Here is a 27475-nt window from a genome sequence, read left to right as displayed (position 1 = left end):
ACTAATCCAAGTCAAACAATGGGAAGCGTCCGGCTTTTCCGCCCGATAAATTATTTTCGTCGACAGCCATCACAGTATTTATAACGGAGTTAAACTGAGAACGAACATAAAACAACGGATTAAACAAGAACGGAACATAATTGCCCTCATAAAGCATCCGCGTCTCGTCCTTTCCTTTATGATCGATAAAATGCAATCAGGGTTCATTTTCCCCAATTTGCATTTAGCTCCAAAGCCGCCTTTCCACGGTCCGAGCTGGAGTGAACCGAATTGGATTTATGACCGGTTTTGAAAACTTGAAAAACGGATTGCGGCTTTGATGTACAATTTTTTTTTGAATCAAATTCGGTTCACACTTATCCGCCGGCAGAAGCGACTTTCTCCTCCAGCGCGGTGCCGCCAACTCCAGCCGATAAATATTTAAACCGCCACTATCGAACCACCCTTTCCGCATACCGAATCCCAAAACGAATTTCACGCGTCGCTGAAATGACTGACGTCGTTATTCTGCTGCTTCTTTGATTTTTTCGGCTTCTCGATTTCGTCCTGCAGGTGTCGGAACCTGACGAAACCTTGCTCGTCGACAAGCATCGAGTCCTGGACCTGGTGGTTGGGCAGCGTCTGCACGCCTAGATGGGGCCGCGCGTGGTTCTTCCTCGTGCGTCCCGTGGACCTCCGCCCCGACGTGTTCGACGAATTCCGCGACCTCCTGTCAAAATCCCCACGTTCGAACTCGTGTCGCGTCCTCTCGTACTGGTGGTTGTCCACGGGCTCGCTGTAGATGTTTCTTTCGGAGTTCCCGTGTTGGTACTCCTCGTCGACTTCGTACTTGGGTTTCGTGTAGTACTTGGCCGAGTCGTACGTCTTCCGCGCGGAGTTCCGTGCCGAGGAGTTGTGAGCACCACGTTCAAAGTGCCCCGAATTGAAGTTGTTGAGACTCGTCTGGTCGGTTTGACGCGCTTCGAAGCGGTCCGAGCCCCAGGTGGGTCGCTCGAACCGATCGAAATTACTGTTGCGTTCGGAGTCGCTGTGGTAGCGTTCCAGAGTGGATTTCTTGTCGAACGAGTCGTTTTGAAACGCGTTTTTGAGCAAATTCGGACGCTCCACCGGCTCCGTGGGGATGCTATCCATGATCATCTCGTTCCGACTGTAATTCAACGCGTTCGGATTCGTGTTGCAGTTATTGGGGTAGATGTTATCAGTACTCGAGTCGCTGGTGGTGCACGGGAACAGAGGGAAACCCCCAGCGGTCTGTTTCTCCCTCTGCGACATCTTCAGACTCACCACGATTGCCAACAACGTGATGATTGAGATCTCCAGGAAACGCACGGAGAGCTCGAAGCCCCAAAGAATCCAATGGTGTTTCGTTTCGCCATTAAACCGATCGACTTTGATGAAGAACAACGCGTAAAGTTGCACGAACCCCAGGAGGACGAATAAGAGAGCCACGGCGATGGTGATGTGAGAAGCGTAGGAGATGTTTTGCGTGCACATCTCCGAGAGGTTTTGGCTTTTCTTCGCCAACACGTTCTTGATGATGCGGTAGAGGTAGAGGTAGCTGAAACCGAGAGCCCAGGCGAGGAGGACGAAGACCGGACGACACACTATAAGACTCGCTTTCTCGAAATGACCCAAACTTTCGAAGGTGCTGAGGCAGAAACAAAGAACGATGTGGAGGAGTGCGAAGACCACCAGGAAAACCGGACGTGTCTTCACCTCCAGGTGGGTCAGAGTGCGTTTTAGTAGGAACAGAATCAAGACGGCGAACGTGGTGGCGAGGAGGCTCAACGGGAAACTGTGCAAGAACTCGTACAAGAAGATGTTGAAGGATTTGTTGACGTTGTACGGATCGTACGTAAGATAGAAGATTCTTAAGACGCAAATAACAGTGAGCATGAGGTGGATGGTCAAGAAGTAACTCTTTGAGAACATGTGGGGGTCGTTCTCGTACCGAATCAACTTGTAGATGGAGTACACCGCCAAGAGGATGTAGCCGAAGACGACCAAATACACGTGGACGTTCCAACAGATGAGCCAGATCTCCTCCGAGCTCGCCTTGGTGACATTACCATCTTTCTCTTTGACGTTGGGGAGGTTGACCATGTCGGAAATCTGCGTGGTGACGTCTTCAGCGTGCTTCTTCTCCTGCACCGGCACGTCTTTTTTAACAGTGACACTCTCGCTGCGGTCTGGGGGTTTGGTTTCTACCACCTCCTTCTTGGTGATGGCGGGTTCGCTCCGCTCCTCGACTTCCTCCAGGGGTTTCTGTTCGGGCTCTTGGACTTTAAAAGTGGGCTCCGCCGCCGGTGCTCTCGTTTTAGTCGTTTTTGGTTCTTGCCTCTGCACGTTTGGAGTCGCCGTCACCGCGCGGTACAAAATATCCGGAATTTGGATGTCGTCGTGTCTTCCGTTGGATCCGCTTAGAATCCGGGTGATTGAAGGCTCCGGGGCGTAACTCTTCTCGTACTCGAAACTCGTCTCGTTGTGGTTGCGGTTCAAACCATAGAACTCCCCAAGTTTGGAGTTCTGCGACGGCGTGTTCAACGTCTTCTTCTTCTCGTTCTTGTCCTGCGGGTTGACCTTGGGTTGTTCGTTCGGCTTCTCCGGGATTCGCTCGGCGTTGACTTTAGGCAGATCTGGTCGAAACGGGATTCGATCCTTGTTAGGCATCAAACTAGGTGGAGGAATGGGTCTCCTGCTGGCGAAGCCATCAGAATTCGTCCCTCTGAGCGTTGGTTTGTCTGCGAAAGGATTCTGGTACTCCGGCGGCAGCGGAGGGGTGAAGAACGCGCGACTCGGAGGAACGTAGCTCGGGATGTCTTTGCTATAAATCGACTTCGTCGGCTTGACGTTCCTCAAGAGGTTGTAGGCTGTGGTGGTCTTGTACACGTTCTCGGTGACTTGTTCTTGGGGGTCTTGGAAGTCTGGTCGCAACCGGTCGTTGTTGTACCGATTGGGGTTGTTGTAATGTTTGTTGTTGTTGTTCTTGAGGATGTCGGCGGCCGGCGCCGACGTCGGCAACACGTGGTCTTTCTCGAGATCGGCGCCGTAGCCGTCGTCCTTCTTGTCGTCGTATTCGGCCGTCTCGAAGTCGACGCTGCTGCGTCCGGCGACTCTTCCGCTCTCCGTGTCCTTCACGTCGACCCGCAGCCACTCGTCGTTGCCGTCGGAGTAGCGGTACGTCGTTAATAACGGCGTCGCGAGCGTCGTCACCGGATAGGCATTATCAGGGATCGAGCGTTTGGTGGTGCTGCCATAAGCGACTTTGTTGAAAACCGCGGCGATGCTCTGCTCCAGGTTGAGCTTGTCCAGGAGCTGCTCGGACTTGTCGAACTCGTTCGAGTACGCGTGCGCACTACATAACAGACAATAAAGCAACAGTGGCTGCGTGAGCTTGGAATTGTTGAAAATTGACGATAATCTCGTTATTAGGCACGTACATATTGTTACAAACACGTATAAACTTAGCTTTAGTCTTAAGGTTAGGTTGTGTCCACAGTCTTGTTGAAATAACGGACGATCACAGATATTTGCGACGCGACGTCGTCGACGTCGTTTGTTGCCGACGACGCGCACGACGACGTTCGTCGTCGGCGCCGTCGCCTGTTCACTAAAGTCACCAGGTTTTAACATGTCGCCATGTCCACGACGACGCGCTCCTCTTGCATCGTACACCACCGACGCCGGCATCATTTTACCTCATCTTGACGGCGTCGTACGACTGTCGCTGCGGCGCACCTGAAACAATACGTCATTGTTAGTAATCCTCGAGTTTATGAAGGATAGATGCGCCCATTAAGCGACGCTTACATTAACTTAATTGATTTGTGAGTCACGAACTAACGACTACTCCTACTGATAGTATTACGTCTAAATTACCGAAACCCTTAACAATTACGCTGAAGCGATCGCTTTAATTACACGTTCGCTCTCGCTTTGTTTAGAAAATTCCGAGAAGAGGAACAATCGCCGGTTTTTATGTCCAACTGGATCAATCCGGCTGCGACGCAGAGGCTCCTTGACACGGTCCGTTCTAGAGTGAACCGAATTTGATTTATGACAAAATACATATTTGCCGATAAAATATAAATCGTGCATTTTTTTGTAATTTAAACGTATAGATCATAAAGTAAACATTTCAAAATCAACATAAATAATAATTTAATTGATTCAATTTAACAAGCAAGTATTTTAGTAGTATATTAATGAACGTGTTTTATAATGGCCAATTTGGTGCACCAATGCCATTATAAAACAAGTCCTTTATACTATTTTTTCGAATTTGCACCCTTTTTTTAATAAAAAAATTTAAATTTTCCAATTCTAAGAGTTTTCGTGTTACACGATTGGTAATGGTTTTGTAACCACGACTTGCCACTTGATTTTCAAATTTAATTTAAAATTTGACATTTATTGAGTTTCACTGTCAGTGAATTTTGACATAACGTAACCTAACCTCACAGCCAGTATTCACATCTATTATATTTAAGTACAATTATGTTGGCCGCAAAGGACAATTCAATTATATTGATACATTTTTTATTCACCCAGCAATTTATTAAACACGAATCGTAAAATCCAAATTGACCAAGAATTTGACAGGAAACAGGTGACAGTCAGACTAATTAGTTCTGCCAATTCTTAAAAACCAAAATTTCCTACTTTAATGGACCTATTAAAGCGGCAAATTCGAAAAACATATATTTTTTTAATTTTTTAATATGTGGATTAATTTTAAGATTTCAAAATTAAATATTTAAAAACCGATCATAAATGAAATTCGGTTCACTCCTGCACGGACTGTGGAAATGCGGCTTTATGATTGTTGACGAACTCGCTTACAACTTTGCTATAGTTTGATTGGTTTAATATTTAAACCAATTAAACTCGCAGCTACGTTAATTAATCAAACGGAATCGATAATCCACGAGGGAAAAAACAGAGTGCCGTTTTATAACCCACGACAAGGCAGACTTGATATTAACGTTATCGAGTAAAAAAACCTCCCAAACGTCCTTCCGGCAGTTACTGACCCTCGCAGCCAATTGAAGCGGTCCATTTCCACAGCGACCTTCCAAATAGCTTATCAATTGACCGTACAGGTGGTGGAAATCGCTCGGTTAACCGATTTAAGACCCCCGAAAAAGCGAAGATATTCATAGACGGTTCGCCGGAAGAGAGAAAATTGCTCATGAAAAAAGCAGTCAAATTTTGAATAATAGTAGGCTGAATTACTTACATTTTGAAAATTTATGTTTCAATAATTGCATTTTTTTTTAATTTTTTATGGTTTAACTGATTAAAATTCTATAATCGACAGCTGAAACCAAGACATCTAGATAAAAAAAAATACAATAACGTAGTTGGCAAAATATTATAACTACACTGCACTACACTACACAAATTTAATTTTTTTAATATGTACATGCATTTTAAAGCTATTTTGACAATTTAATGTCAAATTTTTTCCAGAAATTTTAAACTATTTTGCAACAAACAAAAGTGGGAGTCGCTGTCATTTTTACTTTCAGTTTTCAGTCAGTATTCTTGGTGGCATAAAGCCATTTCTGACTTCTTACTTAAAGATTTTTTGTCACATTTGTGCTAAATCAGTTAAACAAACTGTTTAGTTCTCAATGCATTGCAAAACTTTAATATGCAATTTTGGATTGTCCTATAAATGGTCTATCAAATTAAAGCAATCGTAAGTTGATGTGAATCGTCAATAATTTTTTAAAACCATTTTTTAAATTAATAGACCGATTTTGCGTTAATTTTGCTGGGTAGTGTACACAGTTAAAGAACTAAAATTTTTAAAGTCTGTGTCTTTCGTTCTAGACTTTTGTAATTTATTAAAATTAGTACATAACCTCATATTAAATTATAAAAACGTTTTTATAAAAAAGCGTTTCTAAATTCTAAATTTTTGCAAATCAATTCACGGCTCAAAAGTTGTATTTTCCCCAAATTTCATAGCCGTAGCACTAAAATTACCAAAACTTCGAATTTTAGTGGAAGATCTCGTAAATTTTGCTTCTTCTCAAAAATAAAAACTTCTAAATTTTGGGCCTTTCGATCTAGAATTTTGAAATTTGGTGTGGTTAATATATGACTAAAATAGAGTAACTTCCCCAAATTTCAAAGCCGTAGCACCAACATTACCAAAACTTCGAATTTTAGTGGAAGATCTCGTAAATTTTGCTTCTTCTCAAAAATAAAAACTTCTAAATTTTGGACCTTTCCATCTAGAATTTTGAAATTTGGTGGGGTTAATATATGACTAAAATAGAGTAACTTCCCCAAATTTCAAAGCCGTAGCACCAAAATTACAAAAACTTCGAATTTTAGTGGAAGATCTGGTAAATTTTGCTTCTTCTCAAAAATAAAAACTTCTAAATTTTGGACCTTTCGATCTAGAATTTTGAAATTTGGTGGGGTTAATATATGACTAAAATAGAGTAACTTCCCCAAATTTCAAAGCCGTAGCACCAAAATTACAAAAACTTCGAATTTTAGTGGAAGATCTGGTAAATTTTGCTTCTTCTCAAAAATAAAAACTTCTAAATTTTGGGCCTTTCGATCTAGAATTTTGAAATTTGGTGGGATTAATACATGACTAAAATAGAGTAACTTCCCCAAATTTCAAAGCCGTAGCACCAAAATTACAAAAACTTCGAATTTTAGTGGAAGATCTCGTAAATTTTGCTTCTTCTCAAAAATAAAAACTTCTAAATTTTGGGCCTTTCGATCTAGAATTTTGAAATTTGGTGTGGTTAATATATGACTAAAATAGAGTAACTTCCCCAAATTTCAAAGCCGTAGCACCAACATTACCAAAACTTCGAATTTTAGTGGAAGATCTCGTAAATTTTGCTTCTTCTCAAAAATAAAAACTTCTAAATTTTGGACCTTTCCATCTAGAATTTTGAAATTTGGTGGGGTTAATATATGACTAAAATAGAGTAACTTCCCCAAATTTCAAAGCCGTAGCACCAAAATTACAAAAACTTCGAATTTTAGTGGAAGATCTGGTAAATTTTGCTTCTTCTCAAAAATAAAAACTTCTAAATTTTGGACCTTTCGATCTAGAATTTTGAAATTTGGTGGGGTTAATATATGACTAAAATAGAGTAACTTCCCCAAATTTCAAAGCCGTAGCACCAAAATTACAAAAACTTCGAATTTTAGTGGAAGATCTGGTAAATTTTGCTTCTTCTCAAAAATAAAAACTTCTAAATTTTGGGCCTTTCGATCTAGAATTTTGAAATTTGGTGGGATTAATACATGACTAAAATAGAGTAACTTCCCCAAATTTCAAAGCCGTAGCACCAAAATTACAAAAACTTCGAATTTTAGTGGAAGATCTCGTAAATTTTGCTTCTTCTCAAAAATAAAAACTTCTAAATTTTGGGCCTTTCGATCTAGAATTTTGAAATTTGGTGTGGTTAATATATGACTAAAATAGAGTAACTTCCCCAAATTTCAAAGCCGTAGCACCAACATTACCAAAACTTCGAATTTTAGTGGAAGATCTCGTAAATTTTGCTTCTTCTCAAAAATAAAAACTTCTAAATTTTGGACCTTTCGATCTAGAATTTTGAAATTTGGTGGGATTAATATATGACTAAAATAGAGTAACTTCCCCAAATTTCAAAGCCGTAGCACCAAAATTACAAAAACTTCGAATTTTAGTGGAAGATCTGGTAAATTTTGCTTCTTCTCAAAAATAAAAACTTCTAAATTTTGGACCTTTCGATCTAGAATTTTGAAATTTGGTGGGGTTAATATATGACTAAAATAGAGTAACTTCCCCAAATTTCAAAGCCGTAGCACCAAAATTACAAAAACTTCGAATTTTAGTGGAAGATCTGGTAAATTTTGCTTCTTCTCAAAAATAAAAACTTCTAAATTTTGGGCCTTTCGATCTAGAATTTTGAAATTTGGTGGGATTAATACATGACTAAAATAGAGTAACTTCCCCAAATTTCAAAGCCGTAGCACCAACATTACCAAAACTTCGAATTTTAGTGGAAGATCTCGTAAATTTTGCTTCTTCTCAAAAATAAAAACTTCTAAATTTTGGACCTTTCGATCTAGAATTTTGAAATTTGGTGGGATTAATATATGACTAAAATAGAGTAACTTCCCCAAATTTCAAAGCCGTAGCACCAAAATTACCAAAACTTCGAATTTTAGTGGAAGATCTCGTAAATTTTGCTTCTTCTCAAAAATAAAAACTTCTAAATTTTGGACCTTTCGATCTAGAATTTTGAAATTTGGTGGGGTTAATATATGACTAAAATAGAGTAACTTCCCCAAATTTCAAAGCCGTAGCACCAACATTACCAAAACTTCGAATTTTAGTGGAAGATCTCGTAAATTTTGCTTCTTCTCAAAAATAAAAACTTCTAAATTTTGGACCTTTCGATCTAGAATTTTGAAATTTGGTGGGATTAATATATGACTAAAATAGAGTAACTTCCCCAAATTTCAAAGCCGTAGCACCAAAATTACAAAAACTTCGAATTTTAGTGGAAGATCTGGTAAATTTTGCTTCTTCTCAAAAATAAAAACTTCTAAATTTTGGGCCTTTCGATCTAGAATTTTGAAATTTGGTGGGATTAATACATGACTAAAATAGAGTAACTTCCCCAAATTTCAAAGCCGTAGCACCAAAATTACAAAAACTTCGAATTTTAGTGGAAGATCTCGTAAATTTTGCTTCTTCTCAAAAATAAAAACTTCTAAATTTTGGGCCTTTCGATCTAGAATTTTGAAATTTGGTGTGGTTAATATATGACTAAAATAGAGTAACTTCCCCAAATTTCAAAGCCGTAGCACCAACATTACCAAAACTTCGAATTTTAGTGGAAGATCTCGTAAATTTTGCTTCTTCTCAAAAATAAAAACTTCTAAATTTTGGACCTTTCGATCTAGAATTTTGAAATTTGGTGGGATTAATATATGACTAAAATAGAGTAACTTCCCCAAATTTCAAAGCCGTAGCACCAAAATTACAAAAACTTCGAATTTTAGTGGAAGATCTGGTAAATTTTGCTTCTTCTCAAAAATAAAAACTTCTAAATTTTGGGCCTTTCGATCTAGAATTTTGAAATTTGGTGGGATTAATATATGACTAAAATAGAGTAACTTCCCCAAATTTCAAAGCCGTAGCACCAAAATTACAAAAACTTCGAATTTTAGTGGAAGATCTGGTAAATTTTGCATCTTCTCAAAAACAAAAACTTCTAAATTTTGGGCCTTTCGATCTAGAATTTTGAAATTTGGTGGGGTTAATATATGACTAAAATAGAGTAACTTCCCCAAAATTTCAAAGCCGTAGCACCAAAATTACCAAAACTTCGAATTTTAGTGGAAGATCTCGTAAATTTTGCTTCGTCTCAAAAATAAAAACTTCTAAATTTTGGGCCTTTCGATCTAGAATTTTGAAATTTGGTGGGGTTAATATATGACTAAAAAAGAGTAATTCCCCCAAATTTCAAAGCCGTAGCACTAAAATTACAAAAACTTCGAATTTTAGTGGAAGATCTCGTAAATTTTGCTTCTTCTCAAAAATAAAAACTTCTAAATTTTGGGCCTTTCGATCTAGAATTTTGAAATTTGGTGGGGTTAATATATGACTAAAAAAGAGTAATTCCCCCAAATTTCAAAGCCGTAGCACTAAAATTACAAAAACTTCGAATTTTAGTGGAAGATCTCGTAAATTTTGCTTCTTCTCAAAAATAAAAAATTCTAAATTTTGGGCCTTTCGATCTAGAATTTTGAAACTTGGTAGACTTAATAAACAACTTAAAAATAGTAAATTCCCTAAATATCGTAACTGCAGCACTAAAATTACCAAAATTACGAATTTAAAAATAGTAATTTTCCCGAAATTTCATAGCCGTGGCACTAAAATTACCAAAATTATATAAAACTAGTTATGAAATTTTGATAACCACGTTATTGCAATTTCTTATCCATCTGCCCTGGTTTTAGAGTTTTCAAAGTTTAAAAAATAAGGAAAATTCAGATATTGATTAATAAATTTTCATAATTTTTCAAAATTAAACTTTTTTTGATAAAGGAGGTACCCTAGAATACATTGTTGGTTTTCGTTTTCATGAGCATTTTTTTTTCGAATAAAATTCTCTTCCGCCGAACTGTGCACACGACGCTACTGCGTATGTTGCGATTTGGCCCTAGTCCAACAATCAAGCGGAAAAAAAAAGTGTTTCTGTTGTTTCGGAATGATGGATCTTCTTCAGAAGTGAGTGGAAGTCGGAAGTTTTCCGCGAGGTTAATTTTAGCGGATTTTTATTTCTCCAGTGATCGATTCTGTGGTTTTATGTTTTCGCGAATGAAGTTTTAGCGGGATGGTAAAGAGAAAATTCGCGATTTACGCCGACTTTAGAGGTGCTGGAGTCGTGCTTCTGGTGTAATGTGTCGCGCCGGTGTAAGCCATGTTGTGAATATTGATGGGTTGTCGCGGATGGTGTTTTTATTGCCTTTAAAACGTCATCTCGGATCTTCCAGCGCCACAATTTGTTACTTTTATTGTCGGAATTCCGCTGTAAAGTGACCCTTCCCCAACGAACGCCTCTGACAGGTCCCGTTTCAGACCTTCATTGTTGTTTTCAACTAATCACACCCTTAAACTCGTACAATATCAAACAACAGTTGTTCCACCGCCAACTCGGTGACATCTGTTCAAACACGGGGGTAAAAAAAAACTAAATAAACTTTACCAATAACGCAAAAATTCGGCTTTAATTTCTCAATTCCGCATCAAGTTTTGTCGTTGTTTTTCTACGCCGCCTCTTGCGACCAACCCTTGGACGCCTTCCCCACTCTCTGTAACAAAGTTTTGGAGGTTATCGATCGATCGTGTTTTCTAATGCAACTGTGCGCCTCTTAAAAAATTGTTGCTGAATCATGCTCAGACGATAACACACATCGCTGAAAGGGAGGAAAAAACCACACCCCTTCGCAGTTCATTATTGCCACTGGGGGCGGCGGGTGGTTTGCACAAAAGTGTCGTTTTTGATCCGGATCTAAATTCATTGTGCTTCTGTTCCCTGCTAGGTAATTGGTATTTTATGACACGGAGATCAGTTGGCCCAAATTGGCCGTTATAAAGTCAGTTTTACTCATATTGCAGCACTATTACAGGCTCCGGCAACACTTATAAACACCCTCAAAATCCCCTAATTTCAAGACAAAAATTTAGAGCTTCAGTTTGGCGTCGCGACGCAATTTTTGAGTTTTTGGGAAGACACGTTTCATCAAGTTGCTTTTCAAAAGTCAAAATTCGCAGAAAATCTAAAATGATTACTGATTTTGAGCCCGGATTTCAAATCAGCGCTAAATTCCGCGTAAAATGAGCCCCAATGACTCAAGTTTACTTCAAAATCAAGCCAGAAAATTTGGGAAAAATCTAATTTTCGAATTTTGGAAAATCTAAGAACGAATTTTTAACTAAAAAATCGCGAGAAAAACGACGGCGAAAACCGTTTCTTTCGATCTGTCGTAGTTACCGAGATATTGAGGAAAAATATTTTCGAACCTTCAAAAATTTGGCCCTCTGGCGACAACCCAAAATTTTACACGCCTCTAACTCAGTTACTTGTTGACGTACGACAAAAATAAAGATATTTTTGGATCCAGCGCGAAATTCTGCGTAAAATAAGTCCATATAGCACAAATTTCCTTAACAAATCAACGAGATATCGACCAAATTACATTTTCAGAGGGTGATTTTTGGGTCATTTTCAAGACGCTGTGTTGGGGCAAAAACTACAATTATTATTATTGAATTATATATCGAGCGAAAGAGCAGCCCTAGATCTATCAACTGGCCAAATCTCAGATCGATCGGACAAATAGTTTACGAGGGGCGATCAAAAATCGAAAAATTGAAAATTTTTCATCGATTGAGTCGCAAAATTTTTTTGCCCAAAAATCGACCATCGAATTTTCGACTTTTGAGGGTTGATTCTAAAGTAGAATGAGCCAAGAAAAACGATGGAGCAAACCGTTTCTAAAAATCTTTTTTAGTTTCGGAGATATCGAGCTTTGAAGTTTTTCCAACTCAAAATCCAATATCTGAAACTTTGATCGCTCATCACTCAGTTATTTTTGGGCTGATCGCAACGAATCTTGCCTTTTTGGATTCTGCGTGAAATTCTGCGTAAAAAGAGCACCAATACGTTAAGATTGCTTTATGAATAAGCGAGATAGCGACCGAGTTTGAATTAGAGACTGAAAGGCAGCTAATTTCTACAATGAAAAAATGAAAATTTTAAATTAGAACTATCAAAAATCGATTTTTGAGGTAAAAAAATACGAGAAAAACGATTCCGAAAAGGGTTGTTTGATAATCGCCATAATTCCAGAGATATCGAGCAAAATAGTTTTCGAACCTCCAAAATTTTGGCCCATTAGCGTCAATCAAAATTTTCAAACGTCTCTAACTCAGTTATTTGTTGACGTACGAGAAAAATAAAGGTAGTTTTGGATTCAGCGCGAAATTCTGCGTTAAATGAGCCCATGTAGCTCAAATTTCCTTAACAAATAACTCGAGATATCGACCGAATTCGATTTTCAGAGGGTGATTTTTGAGTCATTTTCAAGACGCTGTTTCGGGGCAAAAACTGCGATTAATATTATTGAATTATAAATCGATCGAAAGAGCAGCTCGAGATCTATCAACTGACCAAATCTCAGATCGATCGGACAAATAGTTTACGAGTGGCGATCAAAAAACAAAAACTGAAAATTTTTCATCGAATGAGTCGCAAAAATTGACCATCGAATTTTCGACTTTTGAGGACAGATTCCAAAGTAAAGATATTCAACTTTGAAAATTTTGCAACTCAAATTTCGATATCCGAATCTTACCAACTCTCACCTGTTTGGATTCTACGTGAAATTCTGCGTAAAATGAGCAGCAATACGTTAAGATCGCCCTAAAAATAACCGAGAAATCGACGGCTGTGTAGAAAAACAAAGTCGCAGCCATAACCGCACTAGATCGTTGTGCGAACTGTACTTAACCCAAAAAACACATTTGTTTGGCGCCCAACAAAAATCCAATTACAACTTTTCCCGTTTCGTCGATTCATCATGCATTATTAAACCCTCTTTATCATAACGAATCAAATCATTGTAATGAGCATTAAATTCATTTGACTCGCGGCTGCCTAAAACCGAAACATGAAATGTCATTCAAAACAACACAAAATAACACACCGAATGTAAATAATTTACACGCTCGCCGTTCCCGAAGCCGTCAACTACAAACCCGAAACCTAATGGCATTAATCAATTATTAATTTCCAAAATAACCGATCTATGCATTATTAGTGAAAATTGAATTTTATGGGGAATTTTAGATTGTATCAACAGTATCGCTTGTTAAATTAAACACAACGAACAAACATGAAGGCGCGGCTTCAATAAAACAGAAACTTTCGATTTTTTCTTCGTTCTGTGTGTTCAAGTAATTTCATTTGTTATGGAACGGTGGATAAAAAGCCGTGCACTTTACACAAACTGTCACGAATAATATTAACTGGGAAAACATCGAGACGGAAATATGATGGTGACGCGTAACTAGCTTCATTCTGTTCAATAAAGTTCTTGTGGCGTGCAGGAAATGAGGATTTAGATTGACAACTGTCTTGCGATTCAACGCCCTCGACGCACAATATACTATATCCATAGGTGGCCCTCGGAAATCCGTGGATCTCGCATTTTTCGTGGACTTTGCTTCGTTTTACTATGAAACAAAGAAGACCGATTCACCGCCCTCTACACACAATATACTATATCAATTTGTGGAAAAAAATACTAGCGCCCTTTTAACGTTCATTTTACGTCCCTTTGCATCCCACCCCCGCGCCGCTTTGCATAAAACGGCCATCGAATCGTGGATGAAACTTCATGGATAGCCGACTACCCCATAAAGGGATAAAGCGGCCTGCTTACCTACAATACCATTTTCCCCCGTGAAAGCGTGGCAAACTGCGATTACCATTCAAACGGTTTTATGTCAGTTTCCGTTAACTAAGTTTTTTTTTCGCAAGACTAAATACGCCACCAACAGGTGGCTGTTTGAAATATAATTTGATTGCATCGAAATTGTTTTTCTGTGCGCAAAAACCACCCCCTGTGGTAAGTCAAACTTCCGTCCCTTTCGTAGTTTAATAATGTCGAATTTTATCGACGCGCAATTTCGTCAACTATTACGGGGATGTTTTCCGCTAGTTCGGCCGTTAAGATAAGAATATTATAATCGTTTCACCCCCGAGAAAGGTGTTCGGGTCGCAGTTGGCGATCCACGTTATTTATAAGGGCGGCTCCACGCCCACCTTGTTGAAACGGTGCTTATTTGTCGTCGGCAATTGAATTTTTAACTTTGCGACGCTGTTTCATCTCGGATTCCGCTCTGCCTCCCTTTTTCTTTTATTTTTTTACATCTCGTGAATCTCCGAAGCACAAAACGAACACAAAAAAACGTATTATTTCGTGTTTACTGTCTGCTTATTATTAATGTAGCGAACCGCCCCGGAATCAACGGGGATGCTGAGGAAAAAACGCGTTTTTAGTCAATTTGTCGCGTTCTTTGCGCGCAAATTTCGGATTAATTCGCGCCCTTGTCGCCACCACAGGGGGCAGTTGGATGATGGCCTTGGATGTGTCGCTGCCGGCTCGATCGATCTGCCGTCCCATGGGGGCGGCATATACAGGTGTCTTAAATAGCACTCGTTATTTTGACATCTTCGCGGCGGCGGGCTAAATTTAGATACAAACCCAATTGCAGGGGCGAGCGAAGCGAGCAAATAAGGGGCTTGTTCCAATTTTTAAACAGTTAAATAGTTATATATAGTTATATAATAGTCCCCATTACTCAACGATTCTAATACAGGTAAAACAACTTTTGTTGCCTCAGTGCTGCCAACTTTTTTCGGTCGCCAATCAAAATCTAATTTAACGTTAATCGTAGTTTAAAGTTTTAATAACCGCCGTCCCATGGGGGCGGCATATACAAGTGTCTTAAATAGCACTCGTTATTTTGACATCTTCGCGGCGGCAATTGGGGCGGCGGGCTAAATTTAGATACAAACCCAATTGCAGGGGCGAGCGAAGCGAGCAAATAAGGGCCTTGTTCTAATTTTTAAACAGTTAAATAGTTATTTATAGTTATATAATAGTCCCTATTACTCAACGATTCTAATACAGGTAAAACAACTTTTGTTGCCTCAGTGCTGCCAACTTTTTTCTATCGCCAATCAAAATCTAATTTAACGTTAATCGTAGTTTAAAGTTTTAATAACCGCCGTCCCATGGGGGCGGCATATACAAGAGTCTTAAATAGCACTCGTTATTTTGACATCTTCGCGGCGGCAATTGGGGCGGCGGGCTAAATTTAGATACAAACCCAATTGCAGGGGCGAGCGAAGCGAGCAAATAATCTGCTTGTTCCAATTTTTTAACGGTTAAATAGTTATACATAGTTAATCAACGATTCTAACACAGGTAAAACAACTTTTGTCGTCTCAGTGTTGCCAACTTTTTTCTGTAGCCAATCAAAATCTAATTCAACGTTAATCGTAGTTTAAAGTTTTAATAACCGCCGGAATTTTTTCCTCCCGCCACACCCTGCAGGTCGAACAATGACCCTGGCGCCCTCCGGTCACCATCGGCTTCTTCTATGTGAAAAACCCACCGAAAAAGAGACGTTCCGACGATTAGAGATTAATGAGGTGACATTAATCTCAATTTAATTCGTGTCATTTTGAAGTTGAGTCAACTACCCGTGCGAACGCTTCCGCTTAAAAAAAACCCTAAAAACAAAGACTAACGAAATATACTCGCTCGCCCTCCGAGTGAGTTTTTAAAACCGTCAGGGATTAACCCGGTTCTCTCTGTACACAATTATCATTCAAATCTAGGAATTAAAACGAAATTATAACGAAATTTACAGCTCATAACTGTTCAAAAATACGATTTCGGTTAAGCTGGGGTTCAACAGGCCAACCCGCAGTGATTTTTTTTAAAAAGAGCGATAAATGTCTGGATTGCTTGTTCTAAAATTTTGCACTTTAAATTAAAAAAAATACGAATTTTATTAACAAAAAGTGAAAATCTTTGGTTGGAATTAAAATGAAAATTTCTAAAATCTCTATTTCTTGTTCTAAAATTTTGGAATTTGGCACAGGTAAAGGTAACTTAAGAAGTAGTAATCTTCGCAAATTTCATTGACATAACTTGAAAACTAACAAAAATATGAATTTTACTAACAAAAAATGAAAATATTTTGTTCGTCCTAAAATTAAATTTTCTAAAATCTCCAATTCTTGTTCTAAAAATTTGAAATTTGGCACCGGTAAAGGACACTTTAGAAGTAGTAACCCCCCCAAATTTCATTATCATAACTTGAAAAGTAACAAAAATACGAATTTTACAAACAAAAAGTGAAAATATTCGGTTCGATCTGAAATGGAATTTTCTAAAATCTTCAATTCTTGTTCTAAAAATTTGGCATTTTACACGGATAAAAGACACTTTAGAAGTAATAACCTCCCAAAATTTCATTGACATAACATGAAAACTCACAAAAATACGAATTTTTATAACAAAAAGTGAAAACATTTGGTTCGATCTAAAATGAAATTTTCTAAAATCTCCAATTCTTGTTCTAAAATTTTGGAATTTGGCACAGGTAAAGAACACTCTGAAAAGAGTAACCTCCCCAAATTTTATTATCATAACTTGAAAACTAACAAAAATACGAATTTTTATAACTAAAATAAAACTATTTAGTTCGGTTCTAAAATGAAATTTTCTAAAATCTGTTTCTTGTTCTAAAATTTTGGACTTTGGCACAGGTAATGAACACTTTGAAATAATTTGAAAACTAGCAAAAATACGAATTTTATTAACAAAAAGTTGAAAAAATTTGGTATTAAAATTCGTATTTTTGTTAACTTTCAAATTATGTCAACATTCTTTATCTGTACCAAAGGGCAAAATTTTAGAACAAGAAATAGATTTTAGAAAATTTCATTTTAGAACGAACATTAATAGAGAAAAATTTTAAAATTTCTAAAACGATTAACTACACACGAAACAATTTTCCGCGTCGATGGATTTTTCAGTAAATAGAATTACCTGGCGAAGAGGGAAGGCAAACAAAAGGGCGCAATATACCGGGTGGAGTACTCGCAAAAACTAGTTGCTCCGGTAACGTGAATTCGTTTTCTTCCGCGACGTTTCGCGCCCGAACATCATCAGAGCCGAAGATCGATAACGTTATTAATTGACTTACAAACTCGTATAATGCCAGTAATGAAACGCCAGCTCGGATTTTACGCCAGGTTTGAAATATCAATGATGGGATCGCGGGGGCGGCGACGTCGGAGGTGTAACGGACGACCCTAATAACGTTCGATTCAAGGTAAGAGTTTCATTTTTCAGAGAGAATGGCTCGAGAATTCGCTTTGATTAACGTTCACAATCTTGCGAAATTACTATTGACAAAAATTAATTAAGAAAAGCGTGAAAATTAAATTTGTTTTTTTTATTTTCGGTGCTTCGGTTTTTGACGAACGAGGGTGGAATTTTATTGCGAGGCTTCGAAAAGTTAAATCTGTCTGGGAATGCGCAATATGACATTTTTGGAAAGGAAAAAATTTCATCCGAGGCTGGAATTAATTAAAACAGGGAATGAAGAGATGATAACTCCGAGAATAAGTAAATATTTTGTTGTTTGATCCGGCTGCAAGGACCAGAGTGTGGGGTTTCTTTCGCCGATCGCAATATCCGAAAAACAAAACCCTTCTCTCCAACGTATTATGTACATTTTCCAATAACCTGAGCTCGTCGTGTTTAGTAAACTCGGTGGAGCAAAACGCAGACAAAAAATGTATAAGGGAAGACCAATCGAGCGAGATATGGAAGTTTATGACTGACTGTGGGGGAAAAGGTCCTTAACGAAATTACGTAACATGTAACAGATGTTGGATAGCGGGAAAGCGGGGATCGAGCACGAAAAATAGCAGCAAAGAACACCATAAATTTAACGATATTGTAAGGAATTCGTTCGATGAGAGCATGACCGGGCAGATTTCTGTAGTTCTCATTGTTTTGGAATGCTGATTGGAGGAGTGTTCAGTTCGTACAGTGAGAAATTGAATGACAGAAGTCACTATTTAAAATAATAACCCAGCTTGCGTAGGAATTTAGTGTTTTTAGTGGATTATGCATCATTGCTGCCAACCTATATGTCAACTGTCAAGATCTCCCAATCTGTCTCACCGGATATACAAGGTGTTTATAAATGTTTCTAGCATCAAGAGCGGCTTTGGAATTCCAAGTTTGCCGCTTTGTTTTAATAGTGAATATAACTATCTTGAAAATTATTTATAATGTTACTTACTTCAATGACGTTTTAGTTACGGTTTTCTGTACAAGTTTTCGATTTTTAGGTTTTAAACCACAACTGGAACAGTTTATTTCTCAAAATTTAATTTGCTTCATGTTTGAGGTTAACTGCAAATGTCAGTTGACAAATCGAAACCCATATTTGTAATGAGCGGCAAATTTCTTTGACATTTCATAGCCACCCTTGATGCTAGAAACATTTATAAACATACTATAGAGTAGTCGAATTTGACAACGGAGAGTGTCAAAAACGCGCTGTCATTCCATAATGAAGCAAAGCCGTCTTGGTTTTATTTCAGAGTGACATTTATGTTAATACTGTCAGATAATAAATCACCGCGTGCGCTTATCAAGCAAAAACTCCTAATTAACATCCTGTGCGTCCACTTCATTGAAGGAAATTGTTAATAACCAAGAAAAAAACCAGCCAGCCAATGACGGAAGTGTCGCTTTTTCTAAAAATTTCATTTCAAGCTTTGATTGGATCCGAGCAACTCGCTCAATGGCCGTCTTGTCCTTTCGATGACATTTCACGTTTCAATTGTTGGATTTTCATTTAATTAATCGTTTTATTAAGACGAAATTGCATCGTTATCGTTAATTAAAGATTCAGTGACTGGGATTTTTTGGGGGCAAGGTTGGTAAAAGTGCGAGGAAACGTTTTATTGAACCGCCTGTAAAAGCTTCTCGTTTTCGAGGAAGACTAGAGTCGCCGCCCCCGACAAACTCTTCCACATTCAAGTACATCATCTCGCTTGAAATTTCCATACGACACGTTGAACTTGAGCGCAAGTTCGCTCCAGAAACACGTCAAGTGCAGCGGTAAGCAGCCGCCACCACAAAGAATTTCCTGCCTCATCATAAAGGATTATGTGCCAACAATAAAGATATTTCCTCGAAACATCAGCGGAAGTGATTTCGATGCAATATAGACAGTTTCCAGAGGCACCACCAAAATTAAAGAAGTTGACATTTTAGAAAAGAATGAAATTTTCTAAAATCTCTATTTCTAGATCTAAAATTTTGGAATTTGGCACAGGTAAAGGACACTCTAGAAGTAGTAACCTCCCCAAATTTAATCGACGTAACTAAAAAACTAACAAAAATACGAATTTTTATATAAAAAAGTGAAAATAATAATTGGTTCGATCTAAAATGAAATTTTCAAAAATTTTCAATTCTTGTTCTAATAATTTGAAATTTGGCAAAGAAAAAGAACTCTTTAGAAATAGTAACCTCCCTAAATTTCATTGACATCACTGGAAAACTAACAAAAATACGAATTTTAATAACAAAAAAGTGAAAATATTTGGTTCGATCTAAAATTAAATTTTCTAAAATCTCTAATTCTTGCTCTAAAAATTTAAAATTTGGCACAGGTAAAAGACACTTTAGAAGAAGTAACTTCCCCAAATTTGATTGACATAACTTGAAAACTAACAAAAATGCGAATTTTTATAACAAAAAGTGAAAATATGTGGTTCGTTCTAAAATCTCCAATTCTTGCTCTAAAAATTTAAAATTTGGCAAAGGTAAAGAACACTTCAGAAGTAGTGACCTTCCCAAATTTCATTTTCATAACTTCAAAACTCACAAAAATACGAATTTTAATAACAAAAAGTGAAAATATTTAGATCGACCTAAAATTAAATTTTCTGAAATCTCTAATTCTTGTTCTAAAATTTTACACTTTAGCACAGGTAAAGAACACTTTAGATGTAGTCAGCCCTCCAAATTTGATTGTCATAACTTGAAAATTAACAAAAATGCGAATTTTATTAACAAAAAGTGAAAATATTTGGTTCGTTCTAAAATGAAATTTTCTAAAATCCTCCAATTCTTGTTCTAAAATTTTGGAATTTGGCACAGCTAATAAACACTTTACAAGTAGTAACCTCCACAAATTTAATTGACGTAACTTAAAAACTTACAAAAATACGAATTTTTATAACAAAAAGTGAAAATATGTTGTTCGTTCTAAAATGAAATTTTCTAAAATCTCCAATTCTTGCTCTAAAAATTTAAAATTTGGCAAAGGTAATGAACACTTCAGAAGTAGTGACCTTCCCAAATTTCATTTTCATAATTTAAAAACTCACAAAAATACGAATTTTAATAACAAAAAATGAAAATATTTGGTTCGACCTAAAATTAAATTTTCTGAAATCTTTAATTCTTGTTCTAAAATTTTACACTTTAGCACAGGTAAAGAACACTTTAGATGTAGTCAGCCTTCCAAATTTGATTGTCATAACTTGAAAATTAAGAAAAATGCGAATTTTATTATCAAAAAGTGAAAATATTTGGTTCGTTCTAAAATGAAATTTTCTAAAATCTTCAATTCTTGTTCTTAAAATTTAAAATTTGGCAAAGATAAAGAACTCTTTAGAAATAGTAACCTTCCCAAATTTCATTGACATCACTGGAAAACTAACAAAAATACGAATTTTAATAACAAAAAAGTGAAAATATTTGGTTCGATCTAAAATTAAATTTTCCAAAATCTCTAATTCTTGCTCTCAAAATTTAAAATTTGGCACAGGTAAAAGACACTTTAGAAGAAGTAACTTCCCCAAATTTGATTGACATAACTTTAAAACTAACAAAAATGCGAATTTTTACAACAAAAAGTGAAAATATGTTGTTCGTTCTAAAATGAAATTTTCTAAAATCTCCAATTCTTGCTCTAAAAATTTAAAATTTGGCAAAGGTAAAGAACACTTCAGAAGTAGTGACCTTCCCAAATTTCATTTTCATAACTTCAAAACTCACAAAAATACGAATTTTAATAACAAAAAGTGAAAATACATATGTTGTTCGATCTAAAATGAAATTTTCTAAAATCTCTATTTCCTGTTCTAAAATTTTGCACTTTGACACAGGTAAAGAACACTTTATTAGAAGTAGTAAACTCTGTAAAATTCATTAAAATAACTTAAAAACTAACAAAAATATGAACTGAGTAATAAAAAAATGAAAATTATTGGTTCGATCTAAAATATAATTTTCTAAAATCTCCAATTCTTGTTCTAAAAATTTGGAATTTGGCACAGGTAAAGAACACTTTAGGAGTAGTAACCTCTCCAAATTTCATTGAAATAACTTGAAAACTGACGAAACTACTAATTTTAATAACAAAAAGTGAAAATATTTGGTTCGTTCTAAAACAAAATTTTCTAAAATCTCCATTTCTTGTTCTAAAATTTTGGAATTTGGCACAGGTAAAAGACACTTTAGAAGTAGTAACTTCCCCAAATTTCATCGACATAACTTGAAAACTAACAAAACTACGAATTTTTATAACAAAAAATGGAATATTTGGTTCGATCTAAAATAAAATTTTCTGAAATCTCTAATTCTTGTTCTAAAATTTTACACTTTGGCACAGGTAAAGAACACTTGAGACGTAGTAAGCTCTCCAAATTTGATTGTCATAACTTGAAAATTAACAAAAATGCGAATTTTATTATCAAACAAGTGAAAATATTTGGTTCGTTCTAAAATGAAATTTTCTAAAATCCTCCAATTCTTGTTCTAAAATTTTGGAATTTGGCACAGCTAATAAACACTTTACAAGTAGTAACCTCCCCAAATTTCATTGTCAACCTCAAAACTAATAAAAATGCGAATTTCATTCGTTTCATGATGATGTTCGGGCCAAAACGTCGCGAAAGAAAACGAATTCACGTAACCTAGTTTTTGCGAGTACTCCACCTGGTACATAATATAGCCCCCTTTTGTTTGCCTTCCGTCTTCCCCAGGTAATCTATTTACCGAAGAATCCATCGACGCGGAAAATTGTTTCGTGTGTCGTTAAACGTTTCAGAAATTTAAAAATTTTCCTCTATTAATTTTGTATGGGAGTGACGCCGACGACGCCTCGGTCGATTTTTATCCGAAGATACCTCGCCGCCATTATTTATGTACATATTGAAATGTCCTCGAAGGAAGAAAGCTTGATAAATAATAAAGAGCACAATGTGGAAGGAATACATGAAATATATGCTACCTGTATTATCGACGAAGCCACCCGGAAACTGAAATTTTTCCGCCGTTCGCCGATCGATCCGACTTAATAACACGACGCTTATATTAATGAATTTTTATTAGCTCGAGGAAATTGGTAGCGACATTCATTTCGGGATATCGTAAAATGTGGTAATTAAGGAAAAAGTCTCGGATGATTTATACCACCTCGCAACGGTTGGATCATTTCGCGCTCTCGATACATAAATTACGATACAAACCTTTGATAAAAAAAATGATAATGGTGCCACCCTCCGCCGCCTCTTTTCTATCAAAATTTAATTTCAGTGTCGACCAAGGTGAAATCTGTCTCGGAATGTGCAATTTTGCGCGAATTCCGACGTTTTTTTCCACCCTTGTACAACAGGTGACACGCCAATGATCGACGTATCAACCCTCAAACGTCCTTCAGTGAAACTTTCAAGAAAACCCCAAAACAACCCTGAATCCATGATCTGATTGAGCGAGGGAGCCGTAAAAATGTCATTAGTTATAACGCCTGTTTATGGATCAAGAGTGTGAAGTGACGTTTTAATACCGAGTACACAAAACCCGGCACCCTTGAAAAACAAGTGAAAACATTTTCGCCGAGCGTGTCGAATCGGTGATTTCCAACGCCGTGTTGATTTATGACCGTTGAGGCTTTTTAGGGTACTTAACAAGCCAGGAACAAATCCCCGAATTGCCGCCGTCCATAAATCCCATAATATAAATACATAAACGGTTTCGTTGCCTGAAGGGCCGAGTCGCCTTGTAATGTCGAACACAATCGCTAAATTTAACTTTGATATCGAGGGAAATTTACATTATCGGTAATTGGGTGGTTCGAACAAATCAAAAAAGGAGGATCGGGGTCGTGATTCGGGTTGGGATAATAAAAAGGAGTTTATTCGGACTGATTGGATGAAATAACACTCAATTAAGGAATTAAATAATTGGGAGTAGTTTGGAATGAATGAAATTCGCACGACAGTGGACGCCCGGCCTTAAGGGAATTACAACATGTGGAATATTTGCCGTATTTTTATGAGGCGCGGCGACACGAAATTTCATTCAAAACGGGGAAATGTACACACCATTAGTCATGTTTTATGGGGTGGAGTGTACTCTCAAGGTCACGGAGATTTTTCATTGCACAGATGTACAGTCAGCAGCAAAATTTTACAAGATTGAGGAGGGACGAACTATATTTGTAAGATTTCGTTTTATTGTTGTTTTTTTTTTTAATTTGTAAATGTGCACTATGTTCTGTTACATATCCGTGGGTTTATTATAATCTTAGTTATTTGTATTTGCAAGAAATTCTGCATAAAATGAGCCCTCATAACGCAAGTTTGATCCAAAAAAAGTGAGAAATCAACAGCAGAAGATTGAGATATTTTTAATCCTGAATTTCATTTACAAAAAAATTAAATTTTTTACTTTCGAAAAATATAAACACGAATTCTTAACTGGAAAATCGCAAAAAAAACGATGGCGAAAACAGTTTCTTTTCATCTGTCGTAGTTTCCGAGATATTAATCATTGTTTATGAAAATCCACAATTTCACAATAAATTCTGTAAATCTGCCAATTTTTACTCAAAATTAATAAAATTTGGTGAAAATCTTACTCTGGATGTTCCCATCGAGTATGTTAAATTTCAGAATTTTGAAACAAGCGGAAATTTAAAAAAAATGTATTTACTCAAAAGCCAAAATTTTCTTTTAAATTCCATAAAATCGCCATTTCTAACGTAAAATTAATAAAATTTGGTATAGGTCTTACTTTAGATGTTATCGCGTATGTTAAATTTTAGAATTTTGAAACAAAAATTGAAAATTTTAGAATTTTTTCGTCAATTAAATCCAAAATTTTCTTTTAAATTCTGTAAAATCGCTATTTTTAACGCAAAATTCATGAAATTTGGTAGATTATTAACTTTGGGGGGTGTTTATTGAGTGTTTTAAATTTCAGACTTTTCAAACCAAAAATAAAAATTTTGGAAAATTTTCTTTATAGAACCACCTGAAAATTCAAAATTTTCCATTAAATTCTATATATCCGATAGTTTAAACTCAAAATTAATAAAATTTGGCATAAATCTTACTTTGGATTTCTTATCGGATATGGTAAATTTCAAAATTTTAAAACAAAAATTGAAAATTTTAGAATTTTTTATCTACTCAAAATCCAAAATTTATTTTAAAATTTATAAAATCGCTATTTTTATGCAAAATTAATGAAATCCAGAAGATCAATTACTTTCGGGGTTTGCATGGAGTGCTTTAAATTTCAAAATTTTAAAACAAAAAATAAAAAATTTGGAATTTTTTCTTCCTAGAGCCGCCTTAAAATACCTAAATTTCCATTAAATTCTGTAAAACCGCTAGTTTTAATTTAAAATTAATTAAATTTGGTCTAAATTTTGGATGTTCTTATCGCATATGTTAAATTTTAGAATTTTAAAACAAAAATTGAAAATTTTAGAATTTTTTATCTACTCAAAATCCAAAATTTATTTTAAAATCTATAAAATCGCTATTTTTTATGCAAAATTAATGAAATCCAGAAGATCAATTACTTTCGGGTTCTGCATAGAGTGCTTTAAATTTCAAAATTTTAAAACAAAAAATAAAAAATTTGTAATTTTTCTTCCTAGAGCCGCCTTAAAATACCTAAATTTGCATTAATTTCTGTAAAACCGCTAGTTTTAATTTAAAATTAATTAAATTTGGTATAAATCTTGGATGTTCTTATCGCATATGTTAAATTTTAGAATTTTAAAACAAAAATTGAAAATTTTAGAATTTTTTAACTACTCAAAATCCAAAATTTATTTTAAAATCTATAAAATCGCTATTTTTTATGCAAAATTAATGAAATCCAGAAAATCAATTACTTTCGGGTTCTGCATGGAGTGCTTTAAATTTCAAAATTTTAAAACAAAAAATAAAAAATTTGTAATTTTTCTTCCTAGAGCCGCCTTAAAATACCTAAATTTCCATTAAATTCTGTAAAATCGCTAGTTTTAACTCAAAATTAATGAAATTTGGTAAAAATCTTACTTTGAACGCTCTTATCAAGTATATTAAATTTCAGAATTTTGAAACAAAAGGTGAAAATTTTAGAATTTTTTTTATCAACTCAAGATCCAAAATTTTCTTTAAAATTCAATAAAATCTCTATTTTAAACGCAAAATTAATAAAAATTAGTAGATTAATTATTTTCAGTGTCTTTATCGAGTGCTATAAATGTCAGAATTTTCAAACAAAAAATAAAAATTTTAAAATTTTTGAAAGACGACCATCCAAAACTTCAAACGGCCATACCTCGATCATTAATTAACATTTTTGGATTCCGCATGAAATTCTGCGTAAAACGAGCTTACATGCAGCTGTTAAACAAACAAAACGTAATTTCTTCCCCCCAACAACCATTTTAGAACATCATATTTACTACGTTTCCCGGAGCTCGGCCTCCCCAAAGCCAAACCAAACCTTCACACATGCAATATTTACCCAGAAACCCTCGAAACCTAGATAATTAAAGAAAATAACTACCCCATCTAGCCACCACTATCCTCGCCACCGCGATTTCCGCAACATCAACATTAATAACTTCCCCCTCTTCCGTCTTCCTTTGTCATTTTGATTCGAACTTACGATTGCCGGAGTGAACAAAACGAAATAGTCCGGCAGCCGCGATATTTTCATAGGATTCTCGTAATTCCCTTGTATTGGATTTCGTATGTAACATAATACGTTAAGGTTAAAGTGATATTTATGAAAGCCGGATAAAATATGATCCACAAATGTTGGATTAGTTGATGTTATATCTCTGTATTTCGTTATTTTGTGACCCTTGTGCGTTCGACGGGCCTAATGGAATTCACTTCATCTTTGTTGTTTCCGAAGCGTAATTATGAACCTTTATGAGTGAGGGGTTCGTTGGATGAATGTTTAGAAAAAAAAAACGGGGAAAACTTACTTTTTGGGTTGTGACAATGGCGGTTGGTGAAGCTCATTCGTGGGTAAATCCAAACTCTGGAAACAAAAACGAATTTTAGCAAACAAAATGGCGATCCAACATGGCGGACAATACAATTCAATATAACCACAGTCTGTTTTTTCGTCGGCCCCATAATTAGAGCCTCCTATGATTTACCGCGCAGACCACCCACCACATCACATTACAACCAATTTCATCCAAACATCCTCAATTTTTTCGTCGTGTTTATTTCGGCGGCCCGAATTTCATCATGTCCGTAATAAAAAAGTTATGGCCCGATTGTAAAATTCATGAAATTTTCACCGCTTCCTCGTTTCGTAACACCCTTGCAGTGTTTTTCCTTAAATCCCCGGAATTAATTAATAAGTTTGCCATTGTTCCCGATCGGGGTGACAATTCCCGTTGTGGATGAATAATTGTGTTTTGGAGAGGTCTCGTGCGTAGCTTTCACACCATCACGTGTCTTCAACGAGCAGAAAAAATGATGATGGAACGCGCACGGGGTGGCGATTCGAGGGTGGATTTGTCACGTGTGACGACATTAACGGGGTAATCAAGAGAGCGGTAACCCCTGCGACGACCTTGGTTGAAGTTCCATGGAATGTCCTCCCTTTGTCATGGTGGAAACCTACCGTGAAGAAACGCCCATTCAAACCGGCAATTTTTGCTTCCCGTTCGGAGATTCTCTGCGGGTAGAGATGACTAATTCTAGTTTTTATAAACCGCCACGGAAAAGCGAGGGGTACGAAAAAAGCGAGATCCACTGATTTGCGAGGGCCACGTTGTTTGAACCGGCAATTTTTGTGTAAATCCGCTGGTTTTAACACAAAATTAATGAAATTTGGTGAAAATCTTACTTTGAACGTTCTTATCGAGTGTGTCAAATTTCAGAATTTTGAAACAAAAAGTAAAAATTTTAGAATTTTTTAACTACTTCTAAAAAATATAAAATTTTCTTTTTAATTCTATAAAATCGCTACTTTTAACGCAAAATTAATGAAATTTAGTAGA

The 27475-nt window shown here is 36.3% G+C and overlaps 1 protein-coding gene across 1 annotated transcript; it reads right to left on the bottom strand.

Annotated features, from left to right (window-relative positions):
- Window positions 1-474: 474 nt before the first annotated feature.
- LOC148177981 (uncharacterized) lies at window positions 475-26499 on the bottom strand. Its single transcript, XM_088032177.1, has 2 exons — window positions 26444-26499; window positions 475-3738 (listed from the first exon to the last, which is right to left on the bottom strand). Exon 2 carries the CDS (start codon window positions 3691-3693, stop codon window positions 475-477), a length of 3219 nt encoding a protein of 1072 aa, XP_087888303.1. The 5' UTR covers window positions 3694-3738; window positions 26444-26499.
- Window positions 26500-27475: the final 976 nt, after the last annotated feature.

This window comes from Gnatocerus cornutus, chromosome 3 (assembly GCF_029298725.1).
Source record: "Gnatocerus cornutus isolate USDA-ARS CGAHR chromosome 3, icGnaCorn1.1, whole genome shotgun sequence".
Classification (NCBI taxonomy): domain Eukaryota; kingdom Metazoa; phylum Arthropoda; class Insecta; order Coleoptera; family Tenebrionidae; genus Gnatocerus; species Gnatocerus cornutus.
This window is presented reverse-complemented; position numbering and strand designations above follow the sequence as displayed.

Coding starts and splice junctions, on each gene's coding strand:
- LOC148177981 (XM_088032177.1), bottom strand. CDS start 3,693: ATGATGCCGGCGTCGGTGGTGTACGATGCAAGAGGAGCGCGTCGTCGT.